Source organism: Centruroides vittatus, unplaced genomic scaffold, assembly GCF_030686945.1.
Source record: "Centruroides vittatus isolate TY-2023 unplaced genomic scaffold, ASM3068694v2 contig_753, whole genome shotgun sequence".
In the NCBI taxonomy this organism is placed as follows: Eukaryota; Metazoa; Arthropoda; class Arachnida; order Scorpiones; family Buthidae; genus Centruroides; species Centruroides vittatus.
This window is the reverse complement of record NW_027122489.1, coordinates 700565-721968: the sequence shown is the minus strand read 5'-3', so window position 1 is coordinate 721968 and position 21404 is coordinate 700565. Positions and strand designations below refer to the sequence as shown.

General features: G+C 31.0%; 1 protein-coding gene and 1 long non-coding RNA gene across 2 annotated transcripts in view; one reads left to right on the top strand and one right to left on the bottom strand.

Moving 5' to 3' along the window:
* Window positions 1–3880: 3880 nt before the first annotated feature.
* LOC136981338 (uncharacterized) lies at window positions 3881–9879 on the bottom strand. The gene is made up of 3 exons (XR_010881688.1): window positions 9797–9879; window positions 5878–5911; window positions 3881–4088 (listed from the first exon to the last, which is right to left on the bottom strand). It is a non-coding gene; the product is annotated as an uncharacterized lncRNA (long non-coding RNA).
* A 2402-nt stretch (window positions 9880–12281) lies between these two features.
* The window catches only part of LOC136981346 (ras-related protein Rab-2), a 28120-nt gene continuing 18997 nt past the window's right edge, over window positions 12282–21404 (top strand). Inside the window, exon 1 of the mRNA XM_067277663.1 lies at window positions 12282–12451. Coding sequence (XP_067133764.1) covers window positions 12406–12451 — 46 coding nt within the window. The 5' untranslated portion in view covers window positions 12282–12405. The remainder of the gene's footprint in view (window positions 12452–21404) is intronic.

Below are 21404 nucleotides of genomic sequence, written 5' to 3'. Positions count from 1 at the left end.
CACACACCAAAATTAAATTTAAACTTCTACACAGATGCAACAATACTAAAGAACAAAGTATAAAAACTTCCATCATCTCACCAATGACATAAAAAGTTTATGGAGACAGGATTGGTAGTACTGGACAAAGAGAGAAGTGTTGACCAAGGACATCAGATGAAACCATTGATTGTGCATACAATTCATTATTATATATTTGTAAAAAACATCTTGGTGCTAATGGAACAGTAATCATACACATTACCAATTTGGCCAGGTCCACAACAGGAGTGGCCCTGAGATATTGAGAGAAGCTTGGAAGTTTGACATATCTGAAATAGATCACCCACAGCCTTCTCCCATTGATTTCTTTTGGGGCACGGTCAAGGATATTGTGTATCATATAAAAGTACAAGACATTGCAGACCTGAAACAAAAGATCCAGGATACAATTTCCCCATTCATGAAGATCAATTGTACCAAACATAGCTGGAAATAAGCATTGGCTTGATATGTTGCATGCAACAAATGGTGCATACATTTAGATGTGGTAAAAAAGTAACTTCATCAATTACCACATTATGTATTACTTTCAACAGTTTCTCTCTTTATCTGTGTTTACTACACTTTGTCAAATTGGCAAAAGGATTATAGACACCCTATTTTAAATTTTGCATGTAAAAAACACACTAAATCAGATAATATTAAATGTAAAACTAACATACCATTGTTATGTTCTCAAGCTATATTGTAATACAGTGTCACCTTGGGAACAAAACTTGCAGACTTCTACATCTGGTTTTGACACATTCTGAAAAAAAGTTTTTATTTGAGATAACTAAATTGACTAACACTTCAGGATATGTCTACATTTATAAATTAAACTTGAACTGAATACTGTATAATACATATTAGTGTCAATAATTAGTGTCATTTGAAATTGTTTTTCTTCTACTTTCTATAACAGCACAAGTAAAGATTATTATTAAATTTTTGTTGTTATAATCACAGAAAGAGTATTAAAAAATAAAACAAAGACAGAGAATATACCATTATTGAAATTTTGCTTTGTTAATTAAGTATGCTTTTAATCTGAGATAAACATGAAACAAGTATAGTAATTTGATTGATAATTTGGATATGTTTTAATTTTATTTTCTAGTGAAAAAAAAGCTAATAGTGTTAAAGTAAACTAAAAGACGTGTTATTAAAAAAAACACACTTTGCATCAATAACATTACATGTGATATTAGATTTATTATTAAGTGGACTGAAAAAATTAAATATGAAAATAGTTAGGCTGAGTTTTTACTCCAGAAAAGTGATCAGTAAGATTGCATTAAGGGTCCACATTAAGTTTTCACATGCCCCATATGGAGTTCCCACTACTATGCAGCAAAGGAAATAGAAGCGTAACATAACTACCAGAATGTGTCTCCATGTAACATGCCAAATTTCAAATGCTATTTATTTCAAGGTACATGTTTTGATTTCTTGCTAAAAAAGTTTGTAATTATAAAAGATTTTCTTTTGTTTAAGTCATGCTGCGGTTTCTGCACTTCTCTTCATCACACTGAATTTCTTCACACCTTCCAATAGCCGCTTTTTCAATTCCTTCCCAATTTTGGGAAGGAATTGAAAAAGCAAATGTACCCAAAGAATGGATTGGAAATAAAGTATTATCAACTCGATTAACAATAGGAGAATTGCCCTTACTTCGTATTCGAATACCTTCGATTTGATCAATTACGGTTAGAAAAAAACCCATGGAAACATTGACTACAAAAATTCCTAAACGGATTGCATCATCTAAAAAAAGCGTATTTCATGAAAAGATTATTGAGATCTATTTATTATAATCCATCCCATCCTGCATTGTTCGGTGGTGTAACAAGCTCAACAAAATTATATGAAACTAGCATTAGGAGATCCAGAAATTAGCAAGACATTTGGAGGCGTCTATCCTTCGGATTTATTACCTCAAAAAATTAGAAAGAATCAAGGATTTATAGTTAACACCCAGAACAGTCGAAAAACTGGACATTGAATTGCAATATTCTTTGAAAATTCTACCTGTTATTATTTAGATTCCTATGGACTACCTCCAAAAATTCCATCAATTATAAAATTTATTCATCAGAACTTTAACCATCTATGTTGAAATCAAAGAACAATACAAGGACCGTTCAGTTTTATGTGTTGTAAGGAACTGAGTCCGAACGTTATTTTTATTTTATTATTATTTCCGTTTTATTATCTTTTGTTTGGAGTTTATGTTTATTTAGGACAAATGTTCCCCACCACTCTCTTGTTAGTAATGAAAAATGAAGATAAAACAACTCACGGAGAAATAAGCGCCATAGGAAACATCTTGCGCACTTGCGCTGCCCAGCGGAAGTAACAGTCCGCAGAAAAAAAAATGGAGGGGGGAGTCCCCACAATCACTAGTAGAGAAATACTTGATAAACCGTCTTAAACATCCCAGAAAATTATGATAAATATTTTGTAAACGGTTTATAAGCTTTGTCGGAAACTTAAAGCTGCCAGAACAGAAAGTTAATGTTAGCAACTAAGTATGTAAATAAGAGGAGTAACCCAGCTCAAGTGTGACGTCACCTCACAGTATAAAACCCGTACGTTAACCGAAGGAAAGGTGATTTCCAAACCGAGGTGAATTCCAAATCGAGGCGACTGTGAGAGCGAGGTTAATTCGAAAGCGAAGTATTTTCTGATAGAAGTCCAGATTGATAATTGGACGATCCAAGGTGTTAAAGAGGAGTTTGATTGACGATTTGACGATATCGAAATGATTGAGGAAATAGTTTTCTTCGTATAGTGAGGTGACGGATAGACGTTTAATTAGTAAGAGATTTTGTTCATAGTTTCTAAGTATTTGATTTGTCGAATTTCAAGGGGAATTACTATTAAGTTAAGCTAAGTAGCTAAGTTTATTGTCAGGTTGACTTGTTGATTTTCGTTAATAAATTTTGTTTGGAATTATTGATATTTGTACGTAGTACGTTCTAGTTGCTAATTAAATATATTTGAATTTTTGATCTGACTTGATATTTGTCGTTATTATTACTAATTTTTCGGTGCACGCTTAAAAGCCCAGGCCTGGCAAACTAATCTCGAATCCGCGTAAAGTACCCATTAGGTTAACGGAAGTTTCACTGACCGTAATTATAGTCGGTTTCCTAAGCTACTAAAAAAATAGTACTTTACAGTGTGGTTACTTTTGTCTATTTTTTCTCTATAGATTAACAAGAAATAAAGATTTAGTAGAATTACACCTGAACACTAAACATTTCAATGACGCTTTTGTAACTATTTTCGTACGTATACAAAAATTTCCGTTTCACCTGATTACCGTCTAATATAAAAATTAAATGTAATCATTGTAGTACTAGTTTACTCTAATAAAGACTATTGTTTTTAAATTTAAAAAAAATGTTTTATTTAATCCAAAAGAAGGAAAAAAAAACTAGTATTAAATTTAACTGCCTATACATGAAAAAACAAATATTTTACTTACCACTTTTACTCTATAGAATCCATAGATTCTGGAAAGAAAAATATTAATTCTTTAAAAAAAAATGAAACTAAAAAAAGATTATTCAAAATTTATAAATTTTTGAAAAAGATACTTACCTTCTTCAACTAATATTATTTTATCTTTGAGTGTTACAACTATCCAATCATTATTTTGTTTTTAAATAATTACATTTTCTTTTGATAACGAATTTAAATATTTTCAATTTTTTATTATTTAAAAAAACTTCATATTTTATCAATTTAAATATTACTATTTCTGATTGTAATTTTTCGTTAAGTAGTGTTAAACCAGTAACATCATAGACATTATGGATGTCTGCCGACATCCATTTTGCATCTTGATATTCTGGAAATTAACTTTTTTAACTAAAACAGAAATTTTTATTTAAAAAAAAATAATTTTTACTAAAATATAAAAAAGATAGTTATCCTGTTCTTCTAATGACCACCACTTGTCGTTCTCATCTTTAAACATAATTTTCTCTCATCATGTTGAATGAGAATTTCTGTTAATATCCACTCCGCCAACAGGAAATTAGTTTTATGAAGACCATCTAAACATACAAGAAAATAGTTTTATAAAGACCATTTAAAAAAAAAACTCTCGTACTAGATTACTTTAGGTAAAATTTAAAAAAATGCTTTCGCTAGTAGAATCTATATTTCAAGATTTTTTACAATGCTATTGTAAATCTAATCTTGACTATGTTGATCTGACTATTTTTTTCAGAGGTATAAAATCTGAATTATTTAATATAATTACAAATTTTGGAAACGATTATAGAGTTTGATTTGTTATTAGTCTTAAAGTAATAATGTATAAATGCATAGAAACAGGACATAAATATGATTTTAAAGACTTTTTTTTACAAGTTACGCTGAATGAGTTTTATCTCCATTTCTGGCTTGGAAACATTGATAACGCAATAGAAAAAATTCTAGGAGACATATCAATCGCTGTTATATTATGTAGTGGGTAGGTAATTTATAAATTAGATTTCATAATGTTCATAGATCGGGATATGATGGATATAAAGGTGTGTGGAGGTCTATAATTTTACCCAAAATTTTTACAAATCATCTTTACATTGAATATTTAAAATATTCAATGTAAAGACAGTAAATGTTTTGTTTATTCCATTCTCGCATCTATTTTTCCATTTGCAAATAAAAAATAAAGTATCTACTTATAGAAAATATTTAAAATTCATTAATAGTTTGAATTTAAAATTTCCTATTTCATTAGATCAAATTCCAGTTTTTGAAAAATCAAATTCTATTTGTATTAATGTATATGGTTATAAAGATATTGTTTTTCCTTATTACCTAAGTAAATTTAAATTCGATAAAAATGAAAATTTATTATTGTACCAAAATCACTATTTTTTAATTTGAAATTTCAACAGACTTTTACATGAAAAACAAAAGTGTATTTATTACTATTGTAAAAATTGCTTAAATGGTTTTCAACACAAATCGAGTTTAAATTTACATAGAGAAATATGTACAAATTTCAAAGACTGTCAGTTCCTAAACTCGAAAATTCTATTCCTAAATTTTCTGATTATAATAAAATGTTAAAACACCCCATATGTATTTATGCCAATGTATTTGGCATTTATGAATAACGATTCATTAAAAAAATTAATTCTACCCGTAATTATTCACATAACCAAGATGCCTGCAAAGTGTCTTAAAAAGGTACTGTACAGTACATCTTCATCTTAAATGCTTCAAAGTTAATAATTACTCCTATATTAGAAACTATATTATTATACCTGGTATTAATTTTATACTAGGTATTACTCTAATTCAGAGAAGCTCATAAATATAACCGAAAGAAAGTGTTATCGACTATTAAGAATTGACAAAAAAAAGTTTCCCAATTATTCAGCTTTATATGAACAAGTTATGCTGTCAATTTTAAAGGATTTGCCCTTAAAGTTAAAATGCCAGTAATTTTGTGGGGGACATGGCTGGATTTAAGCATTCAGAGACCCTAAACTGAACTGTGTGAGTCCCCTTACCAACCTTTCACATTTTTAGAAGTGAATCATAAAAAGAAAATAATTAACAAACATATTAACTACATTTTATTTTGTGTAGTATTTAAAGTATTTTTGTTGGTTTGTAAAAAATTTTTTATTACAAAATTTGACTTTTTCTTTTTTATAGAAATTTTTGAGGCCCCTTGAGGCCCCCTAGAAGTAATGAATGGTTTAATGTGCCAAAGATTACATATACATATACTAATGTTATATAATATTAATTCAGAAAATTGATTTACTTTAGTAATTATTCCTTTAGAGTTAGTTTTAATATTTATAATTCCAGTTAACTTACCAATTCTTTTTAAAAATCCACAGTTGAAATGAAACTAAGAAAAAAAAAAAAATGTTTTTGTAAATTCTTTACGGTTTAATTAAAAAACTAATTTAAAACACTTTTCCAAATCAGAAAATTTTTACTTCATTTTAATCAGAACGTTTACTTAAATCATCATTTCACTACTTACACTTTGCTTTAATAAATATAAAAATTTTTATAGTAAAATCTATATATACTTCACACATTTCTTAAAAATATCAATTAAAGCAAACAAATTCAAAAATTTTAGTAATTTGACATCACAAAATATAAATATAGTAGGCCCTCAATTTATGAGACTAAAGTCCATTAAATCCAACATTTTAGCATCCTCTATTCACAAGTACAGGTACTCCTCACTTTACAACCTATCTGCTTAACGACCACTCTAGTTTCGACTTGCAGTTCGGAGAATCCCCTTTCTCAGCATGGGTGTCGATCAGTGGTGATTGGTGACATGCGAACTGAGCATACTATAGGCTTACTATACACTTTTTAGTCAGTTTGATGTAATTCAAACAATTGTGGGCCTTGCCAATGCGCTTAATTCAGATGTTGAAGTAGAGGACATTGTTGAATTAGTGAATTATGCCGATGGAGAGCTAACAAATGAGGATTTAATAGAAGCAATGCAGCATTTGGAAGAGGAGGAGGAAAGAACTGAAGAAGTGAAAAAGAAATTCATGGTACAGTACATGGGTTAGTTGGTGTGTTCTCCAAAATTAATGAACCTATGTTGGAACTTGAGGCTATGGATCCAAATACTGAACGTTTTAGTAAAGTTGAATGTGGGATGAGTAAACTTTTGAAGTGCTATAGAGAAATTTATCAAGGAAAAAAAGATTACAAAGCAAACCACACGAGTTTCTTTTCGACTGTTACATCCAGAACCTCCACCCTTGAAGGTACAACTTTTCATCGTTGTCATCTCCCTTACCTGGACCCTCTATAGCTTCAGATAACCAAATAAACAAATTATAATATGTACTACATATGCATGTCTTTTTATGAATAAATTTGAAGTTTGTGCATAATTTGTATAATTTTACAACGATCCTATATTCCCGGCACAAGCTCCTCGCTTATCGACCAATTCGCTTAACGACGTAGTCGTCGGAACGGAACTTGGTCGTAAAGCGAGGAGTACCGTAGTTTTAAATTTTTCCTATCAGACAAAAATCTTTTTCCATAAGAATCAAGGGTTTATGATATTGAGTTTTGTGATAAAAGGCTAGTTGAGATGTAAGATACATCATATTGAATATCAAATTTTAACAAGTTTCCTAATTAATTTAATAAAATTTTACTTTAAAAAACTTCTAAAAGGCATTTCTGAATGATACAATTTACAGAAAAGTTTTTGATTTAATAACAAATAATGAGAATTCTTTGAATTCAATATTTTTCATTTTTTCACACTTTAAAAAAGTTTTTTGTACAAAAAATGACTATTCAGAGAAATAAGACATTAAATCAGTCATTGACTGATTAAAATTGTTAAATGTCTCTATTCTGTATTGTTTCTAATATGCACAGACAAAAATAATTCAAACTTATTTAAACATTTTCTGTTTATATCAGAACTTACAAGAAAAATCTCTACACATTATGCTTAGCTTCAATGACTCATTAGCGTTATTTAAAATTTTTACCATTATTTTGGAATCACTATTATGTATGCGAGGTTCATTAAAAGTTTAATAAACCTCAGAGGGAAAGAGTCTTTAAAAAAAGCACTGAAGAAATTCATTCACAGTGTATTAGAGCCAAAATATGTTCTGGAAATTTTTTTACTACTTACATACAAAACATATAATAGTAATTATTTAGATAAAAATTCATTTACAGAGGTCCTTACATTCTGCAATTTTTCACAATAAGCAATATAAATGCTTTGTTTATTTTAAAACTACAAGAGTCATCCAGAAAGTAACAACCTATTGTGCATTACAGTTGCACAGTTTGATCTCGAGCTACTATCCAAGGTCAAATAGTTTCTTTGACATCTTTTCTCAGTTTTGTGTGAGTTCTAGAAGAAACAAGTTGTTATTGTGCATTCTGTGATTGTCAACAATAAACTGTGTGATACAAAGTTCCACCAACTGTAAGGTCAGACGTGTTATTTGATTTTGAATGCTCGGAAGTTGAAACCTGCAGAAATTTGCCGTCAACTAAAGGAAGCGTATGGTGATACAATAATGAACGAAAGAAATGTGAGAAAGTAGTGTGAAATGTTTAACAATGGACGAACAAACGTGCATTGACGAAACTCGACCAAGACATCCGTCACTCATCACAGATGATTTGAAGAATCAAGTAAAGAACAAAATTGTGAAAGACAGATGAGTAACCTTGGATGAGTTACACATTTCTTTCCCTAACATTTCTCATTCTTTGCTTGGTGAAATTGTCTCTGAACATCTTGGCTATAGCAAAATTTGGCTTGAGTCTCTTGGCAACTGAGTGACCAGCACAGAACACAGAGAATGGGTGCAGCACCGACATTTTTTATGTGGTATCATGCAGATGGAAATGCCTTTCTTGATCAAATTGTTACTGGTGATGAGACATGAGTGTCTCACTTCACCCAAGAGACCAAGCGCCAATAACTTGAGTGGCATCATCCCTCATCACCCAAAAAACCGCAAAAATTCAACCGTGAAAACTCATGGTGATGGTTTTTTGGGATTGTAAAGGTGTTCTCTTGGTGGATTTCATACCAAAAGACACTATGATCAATGCAGATTAATGTTGTGACACCTTAAAAAACTACGGCAAGCAATCCAAAACTGTAGTCATGGGTGGAATGCTTTCTCATGGTATTGTGCTTCTTCACGATAATGCCCACCCTCACACTGCTGCTACAACCACAGGCTTGCTGAATTGATTTGGATGGGAAATTTTTGATCCACCCTACAGTCCCAGATTTTGCTCCTTGCAATTTTAGCCTTTTCACAAAGCTCAAAGAGTTCCAGGGCAAGAAACGTTTTGGAAGTGATGACGAGGTGAAGAATGGAGTAAACAACTGGTGGCAACCTATTACAAGACGGGAATTCTAAAGCTCACAAACAAATATGACAAATGCTTAAATAATGATGGCGATAAAGTAAGCTTCAATTTTGTCAGTGACATATTTTTGTTAATAAAATATATATTTTTTCATTTATTAAAACCAAACAGTCGTTACTTTCTGGATGACCCTCGTATTAACATATGAAAACTAAAAACAATTACCTGTACATAGTGAAAAAATTCGGTTAATGTTACCTATGGTAGCGAACATGGCGGCTTGTCTCTGAAAAAGTGGGGACGTACGTTCTAACCTAACCTAATCTATTCTAATAATTTGGTTGGCAATAATTATGGTAATTTATTAGAATAGGTTAAGTTAGGTTAGAATGTGCGTCCCCACTGTTTCAGAGACGAGCTGCCATATTCGCTACCATAGGTAACATTAACCAAAAATTCAAATCATGAAGGAGCAAGAATTTCACTTCTGTTCAAGACTTTAGTACAAAGGATTGTTTACCAAGCACAAGAAAAAGGCAACGATCTGAAAGACCATTAACTAATTAATGGTCTTTCAGGTCGCTGAGACCGTTGAACTCAACGGTGAACCAATGCTGACGTCACGGGGTTCAACGGACAACTCAACGGTCGATTTAGAAACGTACCCACAGTATCGTTTCGGTATATAATATATAAATTTTGGTATAATTCGCATATCATAATCATAGAAAAACCATAATTTATGACCTATAATACTTAAGTAGAGTTCAAAAATGTTATATTGTTCGTCCTTATTAAAATTACACTCGATCGAAATCTCAGAGAATGAATCTATAAAGCACTTACATATTTAAAGTTCGTTTTATGTATTAAAACGCGTACTTACTCAAAACTATATCTTGTATTTCAATATAATAAAATAAGATAGAAATGCCTAGGAATTTGTACCTCCTACGACACAAAGACGGAGCTGAACCGGATCTAACGGATTGCCAAATTTAAATTTTGCCGTTATTTTTAGGTGACGTCTTCAAGCAACTTTTAAAATAGCCAAAAAGTAGTAAAGCGAATTCTTGATTATCGTTTAAATCTAATTTTAAAAATAGACTGTTATGAATAAAATTAAAAATATTGTGATATTTTAGAAAAACATTAGCTCATCAAACTAATTTTGAGTTTGGTTGTAACAGGTAATCTCCGAAACTACTCATCCGATTTCAAAAATTCTTTTACCAATATTTAGAATGGACCTTCAGGGTGGACATAGGCTCAGGCTATATATTATTCCGTTAAACATTCATATAAGTTAAAAGATATCATCTAGGATTAAGGCTTTTATGTCCAATAGATGGCGCTAACTCCGACGACCTAAGTTTGCTTTTCTGTGAGACATTATGCTTTTCTGTGAGAATGGACTAAAGCAGATCATTTTCTATCTATCTATATACAGAAAAATGTAACATTCGTTTGTTCCTACCGATTCCTTTGAAATTTTGACACAACGTTGCATTCGAATACGCACGTGATTTTATATAATATACGTGTCGAAATTCCCCACCCACCGGGGGAGATGGACGGGATTAAGGCTTACCGTAAAGAACTCGGCTTCTATTATGCTATTTTAGATGCGGTTTTTTGCGTTTTAATAGGGTACGTCAACAGAATATACACTAAAAAGGTATTTTCCGATATTCCCCCGCGGGGAGAGGGACAGGAATAAGACTTACTATAAAGAACTCTGCTTCTATTTATACTATTTTAGATGCGGTTTTTTGCGGTTTTGATTGCGTTTTAACAGGGTTCGTCAAGAGAATGTACACTAAGAAGGGATTTTTTAAAATTCCCCCCACGGGGAAGTTTTATACATTTATAATAAATACATTTTGAGCCACAACAACGCGTTGCCGGGTCTGATAGTTTTATATACAGCATGTCCAGTACAACGTAATTAATTTTTACTGCTTAATTTATTCAGAAAAATTATCATTAAAAAATATTAGTATATGTCGTATTGTACTAATATGTATATATTCTACTATTTTTTAAACTCTTTCTGCCCTGTGGGCACTAAAAGAGCCTCTTTAAGCAAGTTCACTATAGGTTCTGCCAGGCTCACAATGGAGCGGCCGGGTGTGAGGGACGGGACCCGACATATCCGGTCGGACCACCCTCTGAAAAATTCCTGGTGAATTTTTCAGAATTCCCAGAGCGATAGTCTGCTACCTTGACCGCTCGGCCATCTGGCCGTCGAGTTATCAATCAATGGTTACGACCATTACATCTGATCATAGGATTCCATAAATTACGTAACGCGAAGAACATGGATGGGTGTTACTGAGCGTTATACGGGATGGAGTTTCTTTATACAGTGTTACCTAACTCAATACAATGTTTTGAGGTACAGATTTTGTAATTACGGGTAATTACAAAAATCTAAATCTTGTTTACTCATAAGCAGTGGCATGAAGATAATTGGTTTGAACTTTCTTCCTATCTGTGCAATGTAAATTACTTAGCCAACTAAACCTAGCGCTCACATGCGTTAAGTAATATTTACGTGGTTATGTTTTAAAGAATAAAAATAAGACCAATTAAAATTGTGCTAGCGCACTTTTTTCAAAGATAGACTTATCATACTGGATTAAAAAATAGCACATTCATTTGGCTGGATGGCCGAAGCAGCAAATTTTTCGGGTATAGGCTGTCCCCACGGACGTCAGTACATTGAGACAATTGAGACACGTGCTCCCCTTTTTATCTGTGCTGCCTTTTTCCTAATCACCAAGGAAACCTCAATTTCTATTATCGAAACGAAAATTCACGACTTCTGTCCTATTCCGCAAAAATAAAAGAAGCTAAAGAAATCTGTTTATCCATTGTCCCTCGTACGTTAACCAGGCCTTGGCCTTGAAAACAAGGAATGTTCCTTGTTTTGAAGGTTAAGTTAGCCCCGATTGCAAACAGTGCCACATTGTAGAAGCGCTGATCCAACGTTGAATTATTTCAAGCTTCTTGCATAACGCACGATTTTTTAGCTCGTGCCCCCTTCTGTACCGTTTGCTGTGCCACTATAAGTCCCATCCCTTATCACCCGGCCGTCCCATCTGTGCCTAATCGAACCCACATTCAACTTAAAAAATGTTCTGTTGGCGCCCATAGAACAAAGTGAAAAATAAAATAAAACAATAAACATCCATTCAAAATTTTTTTATTTTAAAATATCAGAAATAAAAATATGAACGCGTTATTAATATTATTATAACTATTATAATTTTTAATTATATATTTATATTTATATATAATCATAATTAATAAATTTATAAAAAAATATTTTCTTCATTTGGCTAAATTTGGGCGTATTCATTATCGGCTGCTATATAGTTAAAAAGAAATTTGATTGCGATCTTTACGACAGCTGGAAATTTTGTATTGTAAGAGCTTTTGACGTGTTGCGAGAATTCGTCAAAATATTAAAAATCATTATTGTATTAAAAGATGTCTTATGCTTATCTTTTTAAATACATCATTATAGGCGACACAGGTAAGTTATTTAAAAAAATGTGTTGATGATCTTTTTAAGATGGCTTCCATTTCATCTATCAATTACGACATTAAAAAATAAAATACTTATTTAATAATTAGTATATTATATTAATAAAATAATTATGTATTTAATTGATTGGTAATTGATTACATGAATGCGTTTTTATATATAGTTAAATTTTTCAATTAATTTAATTATAGCTCTTACAAAAAATAAATATTTGCTGTGTATTGTGAATCATAGCGACGTCAATGTTATCTATTGTTCCTTTCACATGTGTAAATACTGTAGATAATATTTAATATTTTCATATGTCTGTTACGAATTTAATGCTTTTATTGATTTTCTAAATGCCATAATTTTATGAATTTTGTGTGAAAATGTGCTTTTTTTTATACTATTTAATTAACTATTTTGTTTCATACTTTGATAATAAATAAACTGTTATATTGTCAAAAATGTTGAGTATTACATACAACACATTTTTCTTATTTACAGTTAATTTTCAACATTTTTCAATGTTTAATAATTCTCTGATGATGATATGATTGATTTATTTTTAGATACTTCATTGAAAGTGTTTAAGATAAATAATATAATAAATAATATATATATATATCTTAATCTCCAGTTGCTGAAATGATGAATTTCAGATTTAATTACTTAGCTTTTTATTTTATGATTCCTATACATATTAATTTTTAGCTAAATAACTGCAAAAGTCATTAGTAATTACAGATATTAATGTACCAAGAAATAAAATTTGAGTATTTCAATACAATTATAATAAAAATATGTTGGGGAAAAAATCAAGTACTGAAAATGACTCACTGTCAATCAATATCTATGAATATAATCTTTGGTGAAAACTGAAAGAAAGTAAACAAAACCTGTACAGAATATAATTGCTCTGTATTTATTATTGCTGCTAATAAAACATTAATACGCTTAATTTACATCCTTAGATAATTGCTAAGACACAATTAATTCTATAAGAAAAATAAATGTTTTTGTTAAAATGAAATTATATCTAGAAAAGGAAAAAATTATTTGCAGAAAGTTGAATAATTTGAGAAAATTAAAAAAAAACTTAAAACAATGTGAGTAGTTATTTTTATTTAAAAAATTTTTTCATGTAATAACATTTTCAAATGTAATAAAACTGAGTAGATCAATCCATTTTCAAAAGCTTCTAAATATGAAATCAATATAATATGTTTTTAATTAATGTACTTTTATTTATATTGGAATGTAATGCCAAAAATTAGAATTTTTAAATTTCATATATGTATCTCAACATATAAGAATTTATTTATAAATCAGGATATAAGTATTATTAATCTTGTGCTATAACTTGCTAACATCTGTTCATTCCTGTGTTATTTATTAATCATCTACTTATTAATTCTAATATTCTTTCATGCATAATAATAATAATAATTACAGATTACATTTCCTATTTTTTTTTATATAATTAATAATTTTCTTATTTTGAGGATAACAGTTTCTGTGAAGCTGACAGGTTTTATTTTTATCAGTTTATATAAACAGAAATATTAGATTACAAAACCAAATTTTATATAAGCTATGTTCTAGTAGTAACTATCCAAACATCATAGAAGATTTAATCAACAGATTCCAGAATAGAACCAAATTTTAAACATCTTTTGTAGAATATTCAATGAAATTCTCAAATAGTGCAAGTATGTTTCATATAAAAACACATGTATATATAAATGTGTTTTTATATGAAATATACATAAAATGTTGGGAAGATCAAGTAAAACATAGTTATTGTATTCATTTTTTAAGCTTGTTAATTTTTTTAATAACTGCAATTGCACTTTAAAGAAATTTCAATATTATAGTATTTCAATAATGTAATACAATAATTTAATGCTACAAAATTCTTTTTCTAGGCTACAGGCTTTTTCTAACTTTTCTAGGTGTTTTTCTCTAAGAAAATATTCTGTATTAAATTATTTAGGCCCTATATGAGGAACTTCCTTATAATACAATGGTTTACTTTTAATAAATTATTCAATTATATATAGAAATGATTATTTTATAATAATAAATTAGATAATAAAATTAATAATAAATTGTGTGTGTATGTGTGTGTGTGTGTATTTATCTAGGTTATGCTTACAAATATTAAATGTAAATATTCTGATGTAAATGAAAGTTACAAATGTTCTTATAAACAGAAATTCCACAGTTGTTTTATGTTGACAGAATGAAGTGATGTTTCCTCAATTGTTTGGCTTTAATATAATTATTGGACTTTGAAATGTTTAGATACTTATAAACAGAATTCATTCATAAGAATTGTAATCCTAAAATTTACTGTTTAAAATACTTAAAATCTTAGTTTCTTACTTTATATTTTTAAATAAATTTTGAAGATGAAAATATAATCTTTCCAGAATATTCTAAACCAGTGGTATTCAATCAGTGGTTGTGACCCCAAATGGGGTCGTGGAAAATTACCTTGGGGTTGCACTGTTAAAATGTTTGAATACCATTGTTCTAAACCATTAAATTTAATTCAATAATTGATTAAATTAAAATTAGTACAAGGTGGCAGCCTAATTACCTAACTTTTAGACCAAATTGCTTTAGATTGATTTAATTTAATAGTTAGTAAATACAGATCAATTTTGAGCTATAACTTTGCTATTATTATTATTATGTTGGGTTAGGTGAGATATACTCTGTTAACACCGGTGGCTGTGTACTATGCCGGACCAAAGTCAAGGCATAGTGACCAAAACAGAAATTAAAGAAGTGTATCAGTGTGTGTGTCTGTATTCAGGAATTTTCTCACAATATGACATGTGCTCAATATAGTGGCCTTATTATTATTATTTTATTAGGCTGCAATTTGAAAAAATTGTAGACCTATAAATTCCTACTATTGTCCATCTGCCATGTGTTCGTCTATCAATCTTTCCTTAATCTCAAGAATGGAGGTAACTAGATGAAAGACAAGACCAGATATGGAAACCTTAGGGGCAGGAGGCCCCAATTAACTGTATAGAAACGTTTGATATAAACCGGAAGTCACATTATTTCAATTCAAAAATTCCCTTCAAAAACATGTTATAAATGACTGGCATGACTCTATTGTTAAAGAAAAAGTATAATATACAGGAGCAAGCTAGTACTAATTTGAGTTGGAGATTATATATTTTAAATTAAATAAATTAAAAATATGATTAAAAGTTGCAGCCAGCATTGTGATGATATCACAATAAATAATTGCTTGTTTATATTTAAAATACAAATGGTTGAATTTAAAAGATGGGTATATTCTTGATAATTTTCTTTTAAAGCAAATTAAAATGCATATTGTCAGAAAGTTAGCTTGTCTCTATTGTCACTATAGCTTGTCTCAAAAGATACAGTAGTAAATTGTAACTGAATTCATTGTAAAAGATATTTTTAAAGTATTAACTATTATATATACATCAAGTTAAAATCTGAAAGGTTGAAAGAAATTGTTTTTAATAAATATTGATAAATGATTTAACATGAAATTTAATTGAATCATTTTTTCATTTAATGCATGACAATGCATTAAATTGGGAGCATAAACTTTGTTTATAGCCATATTTTGAATTTTCTTTATAGCATTTCATGCAAACAAAATTAAGAGCAGATTTTTAACAAATTAGATGTATAGAGTATCAGTACAATATTACTGCTAAATAAACAAAAATTATTTGTGAATTGTGTGAAGCTGGTACTATTTTGTCATGTCACATGATTCAAAAAATTTTGATTAATAGATTTATGTTATACAGTACTGTTTATCCAAAAGTTGTTGAGGATAGCTTGAAATTAAGAAATAACACTAAGGAACTAAGAATGAATGTAAATTTTTCAAAAATTTATCTTGTTTAAACATATTTAGTTAATATATACAGGGTGGGCCAATGAAAATGAAACGACAGTGTTTGTGTTCGTCCAAGCAAATCGCTCGGACAGGTTGATTTTATTCTCGAGGGGACATCTTTTGCAATAAAGTTTTCACGATTCTGAATACAACAGACAACAAAAAGTTTTAAAAACTCATTTATTTTGTATTAACTAAACAAACATTTATTTCGAAAAAAAAGTTCATTTAGTTAATATTCAGATTCGCAAAAACTTTATTGCATAAGATGTCCCCTCGAGAATAAAATCGACCTGCCCGAGCGATTTGCTTGGACGAACACGAACACTCTGCCATTTTGTTTTCGTTGGCCCACCCTGTATATATGTACTGTACACATAGAATGGGAAAATATTAATTCAGCATGCATTGAATGAAGAAAATGTATGTTGTCAAAATACTTATAATCTCCTCACTAAATAATTCATTTTTGAAGTGTTTAGCTATTTGTAGTAAATAACACTGTCAAAATATTTTTTTCAAAAAATGCAGTGAAGCCAATCTTTGTTTCAAAAAGATAATGCTTTACAGTTAATTGGATGTGACTTAAAAACCTTTAACATCTAATCAGACAAACCTTTTATGTACAGTACAATCTAATAAAATTAAAATTCACTTTGTGCAAGTTTGAAGACACTGAATTACTTGGAAGAAATACTCCTAAAGTTTTGTTTTATTAAGTTGCAGTTAAATGGCTAACTGGTTTGTCAGCTATTAGATTGAATAAAAATATCTTAAAAAGAAATGTCTACATTTTCAAAAGAAATATTTTTACCTGGATTATATACATTTTGATGACTCATTTGGATGACTCAGCAGAAAGTAGCAGTTGAATTGGAAAACTTAAACATATTCCATATTTTTATCATATTCACTAGATTTAACATTACCAGATATCTATTTATTTTATTCATTACAAAATTATTTAAATGGGTTAAGAAATTTTTTGAAGTAAAACTTCATGGTTTTGAATTTTTATATAGAAGAGATCAATGAAGAAATATATTGATCCTATATAAATATAAAAAATTTTAGGTAACCTATGCTTGTGAAACACAGAAGTACAGTAGTAACAATAAACAATGAAAATTATACTATTGATTATTATTATTATTATTATTATTATTATGTTGGGTTAAGTGAGATATACTCGGTTAACACCGGTGGCTATGTACTATGCCGGATCAAAGTCAAGGCATAGTAACCAAAACAGAAATTAAAGAAGTGTATCAGCGTGTGTGTCTGTATTCAGGAATTTTCTCACAATATGACATGTATTCAATATAGTGGCCTTCTGTAGAGTGATGTATGTGTTTCTATTCAATTGTAATGTGCCCAGGCTTTTGTGTAGTGTGTGTGGTATGACACCTGTAGAGGAAAGAACAACAGGTACAATAAGCACCCTATCCATCCTCCACAGATGCCTTATTTCCTGGGCGAGTTCTGTGTACTTGCTAATTTTTTCAGTGCATGCGTTTTGTATATTGTGAGTGTTTGGAATGGATATGTCTATAATGTATGTGATTTTATTGTGTTTGTCAATGAGTGTGATGTCTGGTCTGTTGTGGTAAATTGTTTTATCTGTGATTATAGCTCTGTCGTAGTACATTTTGTACGTGTTGTTTTCCAATACTGTCTGCGGAATGTATTTGTAGTATGGTTCATGGATGTCTACTAATTTGTGTTTCTTTGCAAGCTCTTGGTGTATTATATTTGCTTATTATTATTATTATTATTATGTTGGGTTAAGCTAGATATACTTGGTTAACACCGGTGGCTAAGTACTATGCCGGACCAAAGTCAAGGCATAGTAACCAAAACAGAAATTAAAGAAGTGTATCAGTGTGTGTGTCTGTATTCAGGAATTTTCTCACAATATGACATGTATTCAATATAGTGGCCTTCTGTAGAGTGATATATGTGTTTCTATTCAATTCTAATGTGCCCAGGCTTTTGTGTAGTGTGTGTGGTATGACACCTGTAGAGGAGAGAACAACAGGTACAATAAGCACCCTATCCATCCTCCACAGATGCCTTATTTCCTGGGCGAGTTCTGTGTACTTGCTAATTTTTTCAGTGCATGCGTTTTGTATATTGTGAGTGTTTGGAATGGATATGTCTATAATGTATGTGATTTTATTGTGTTTGTCAATGAGTGTGATGTCTGGTCTGTTGTGGTAAATTGTTTTATCTGTGATTATGGCTCTGTCGTAGTACATTTTGTGCGTGTTGTTTTCCAATACTGTCTGTGGAATGTATTTGTAATATGGTTCGTGGATGTCTACTAATTTGTGTTTCCTTGCAAGCTCTTGGTGTATTATATTTGCTACTTGATTATGTCTGTGTAAATAATCTGTTTGTGCCAAGAGCTTGCAACCAGAGGTGATGTGTTGTATAGTTTCTGGCATGATGTGACATTTTCTGCATGTGTCATTTGTGAGTGTTGCATCTTTGAGTATGTGTTTTCTGTAGTTTTTAGTATTTATGACCTGATCCTGTATGGCAATCATGAATCCTTCCGTCTCCCCAAAGAGGCATCCCCGAGCTAACCAGCTGTTTGACGCAGTTTTGTCAACAAAATCCTGGGCCAGATCGTAAGGATGCCTGCCATGGAGTGCCTTTCGAGCCCACGATTGCTTAATGGTGTCTATGCTTTTTATATGTTGTGTTGTGTCCATATGATGTGAGTGTAAGTTTAATGGTGTGTTATTCGAGTCTGCTAGAGTTACTGCTTTATGTAATTGTGATGTTTCTTGTTTTTTGTAGAAAAACTCTCGCAGTGACTGTATTTGTTTGTAGTGAAGGTTAACTATGTCAATCAGGCCACGTCCGCCATCTTTACGTGGAAGGGTTAATCTTTCTGTGGCGGATTTAGGATGATGTTGTTTATGCTTAGTAAGTGTTGTTCTTGTTTTCCTTTGGAGTTGCTCAAGATCTGTGTGAGTCCAATGTATAACTCCAAAAGAATATGTGAGTACTGGGATGACATATGTGTTTATTGCTTTAACTGTGTGTTTTGCATTTAATTGTGTTCTGAGAATAGCATTTAACCTACTTTGGTATTCTTTAATTAATCTTTGCTTTATTTGTGTATGTTCTGTTAGTTTGGCCTGTTGGAATCCTAAATACTTGTAGAACTCGCCCTCTTCCATGGATTCAATAATGTCTCCATTTCCAAGTGCAAAATCTTCTTTCTTCAGGATTCCTTTTTCTATGTGAACTGTTTTGCATTTATCTAGGCCAAATTCCATTTGTATGTCCTTGGTGTATGAATGTGTGATTTGTAGGAGTTGATGAAGTTGTTTTTGTGTGGATGCATAAAGTTTTATGTCATCCATGTACATGAGATGTGACAGTGTAAACTGTGTTGTTTTTTTGTGTCTGATATTGTAACCATATTGCGTGTTGTTTAACATGTTGGATAATGGGTTCAGGGCTAAGCAGAACCAGAGAGGACTCAAGGAATCTCCTTGAAAAATTCCTCGCCTAATAAAAATTTGGTTTGTTTGTATGGAAGTGTTACTAACCCTGAGATGTAGTGTTGTTCTCCAGTGCTGCATAGTGTTTTGAAAGAATGCAATGAGTGATGGATGTATTTTGTACATGTGTAGGATATGTAGCAGCCAACTGTGTGGAACACTGTCGAATGCTTTTCTGTAGTCTATATATGCCATGTGTATGTTTCTGTGTTGTCTGTGTGCTTGCCGTAGAATGACTGAATCTATGAGTAACTGTTCTTTGCATCCCCTGTGGTTTCTACGACAACCTTTTTGTTGTTCTGTTAGAATGTCGTGTTCTTCAACATGTTTGTATATTTTGTTTGCAATACAGGATGTCAATAATTTGTAGAGTGTTGGAAGACATGTAATTGGTCTGTATTGTGTGGGGTCTGTGGTATTGTTGTTTTTAGGTTTCATGTAGGTGATGCCCTGAGTAAGAAAATTTGGCATGTCTTGTGGATTGATGATGATGTGTGTTAGATGTTTAGCTAGTTCCTGGTGCAGTGATGTGAACTTTTTGTACCAGAAATTGTGAATGTTGTCTACACCAGGTGTCTTCCAGTTGTGTGTTCTGTTAACAGTGTATTGGAAATCATGTATGTTTATTTCAACACAGGGCATAGTTGGTATGTTGTGTAAGTTTTTGTTCTCCTCCTCGATCCATCCTGCTTCAGCATTGTGCGTGACAGCACTGGACCAAAGAGAAGACCAATATGTTGTGAGTTCTTCTTCTGTTGGTGTGCCACTGTGCTGTGTATCAGTGTTTGCTTTGTTATTAATTTGTCTGTAAAAGAGTTTTTCATTGTTTGTAAATAATTTATTTTGTTGTTTTCGTAGTGTACATGTTTTGTATCGTTTGAGTCTACGTGCTTTGGCAGCAAGTTTTTGTTTTAGTGTATCAATGTATTCTGTAATGCGTGTGTTGTGATGTTCATGTTTTGTGTGTGTTTTTATTTTCTTGAAAATGTTTTTGAGCTGTTTCCTTAATTTGGGTGTTATGTTGTTTTTAGTGTATTGTGTTAGCCTGCCTAATTGCTGTCTAATGTCATTTATTTGTGTTTCTATTCTTCTCTGCCAGGCAGGCTTGTGATAGAATTGTGTTTTCTGTGTATTTGTCTGTGATTGTACTTTCAGTCCATGGTGTGTCACTACTGTGACTGCCCCAGCATAAACTAATGTATGAATGTCTGCGAGTGTAGAAATTGAATGAATGTAGTGTGGTAGTAAGTGAGTGTTTACATAATTTAGTGTTTTTCCTACTTTCTTTGACGTGTTGATTTTTGGTATTCGTGGTCGTTGTGTGGGATCTGTACCTGTATATTTAGTGAGTGTTTCCTGAAATATAAGTGAGAGCGTATTAACTAAATCCAAGTCTATGTTATCAGTGATGGATGAGGAAGTGTCTGTAGTATCATTAGTGGTAATTGTTGTATGTGTGTTATTATCAATGCTTGTTGCTGGATTATCCTGACAGGTTACATGATCTTCATTAATGTTAGATGTTTCTGTCTGT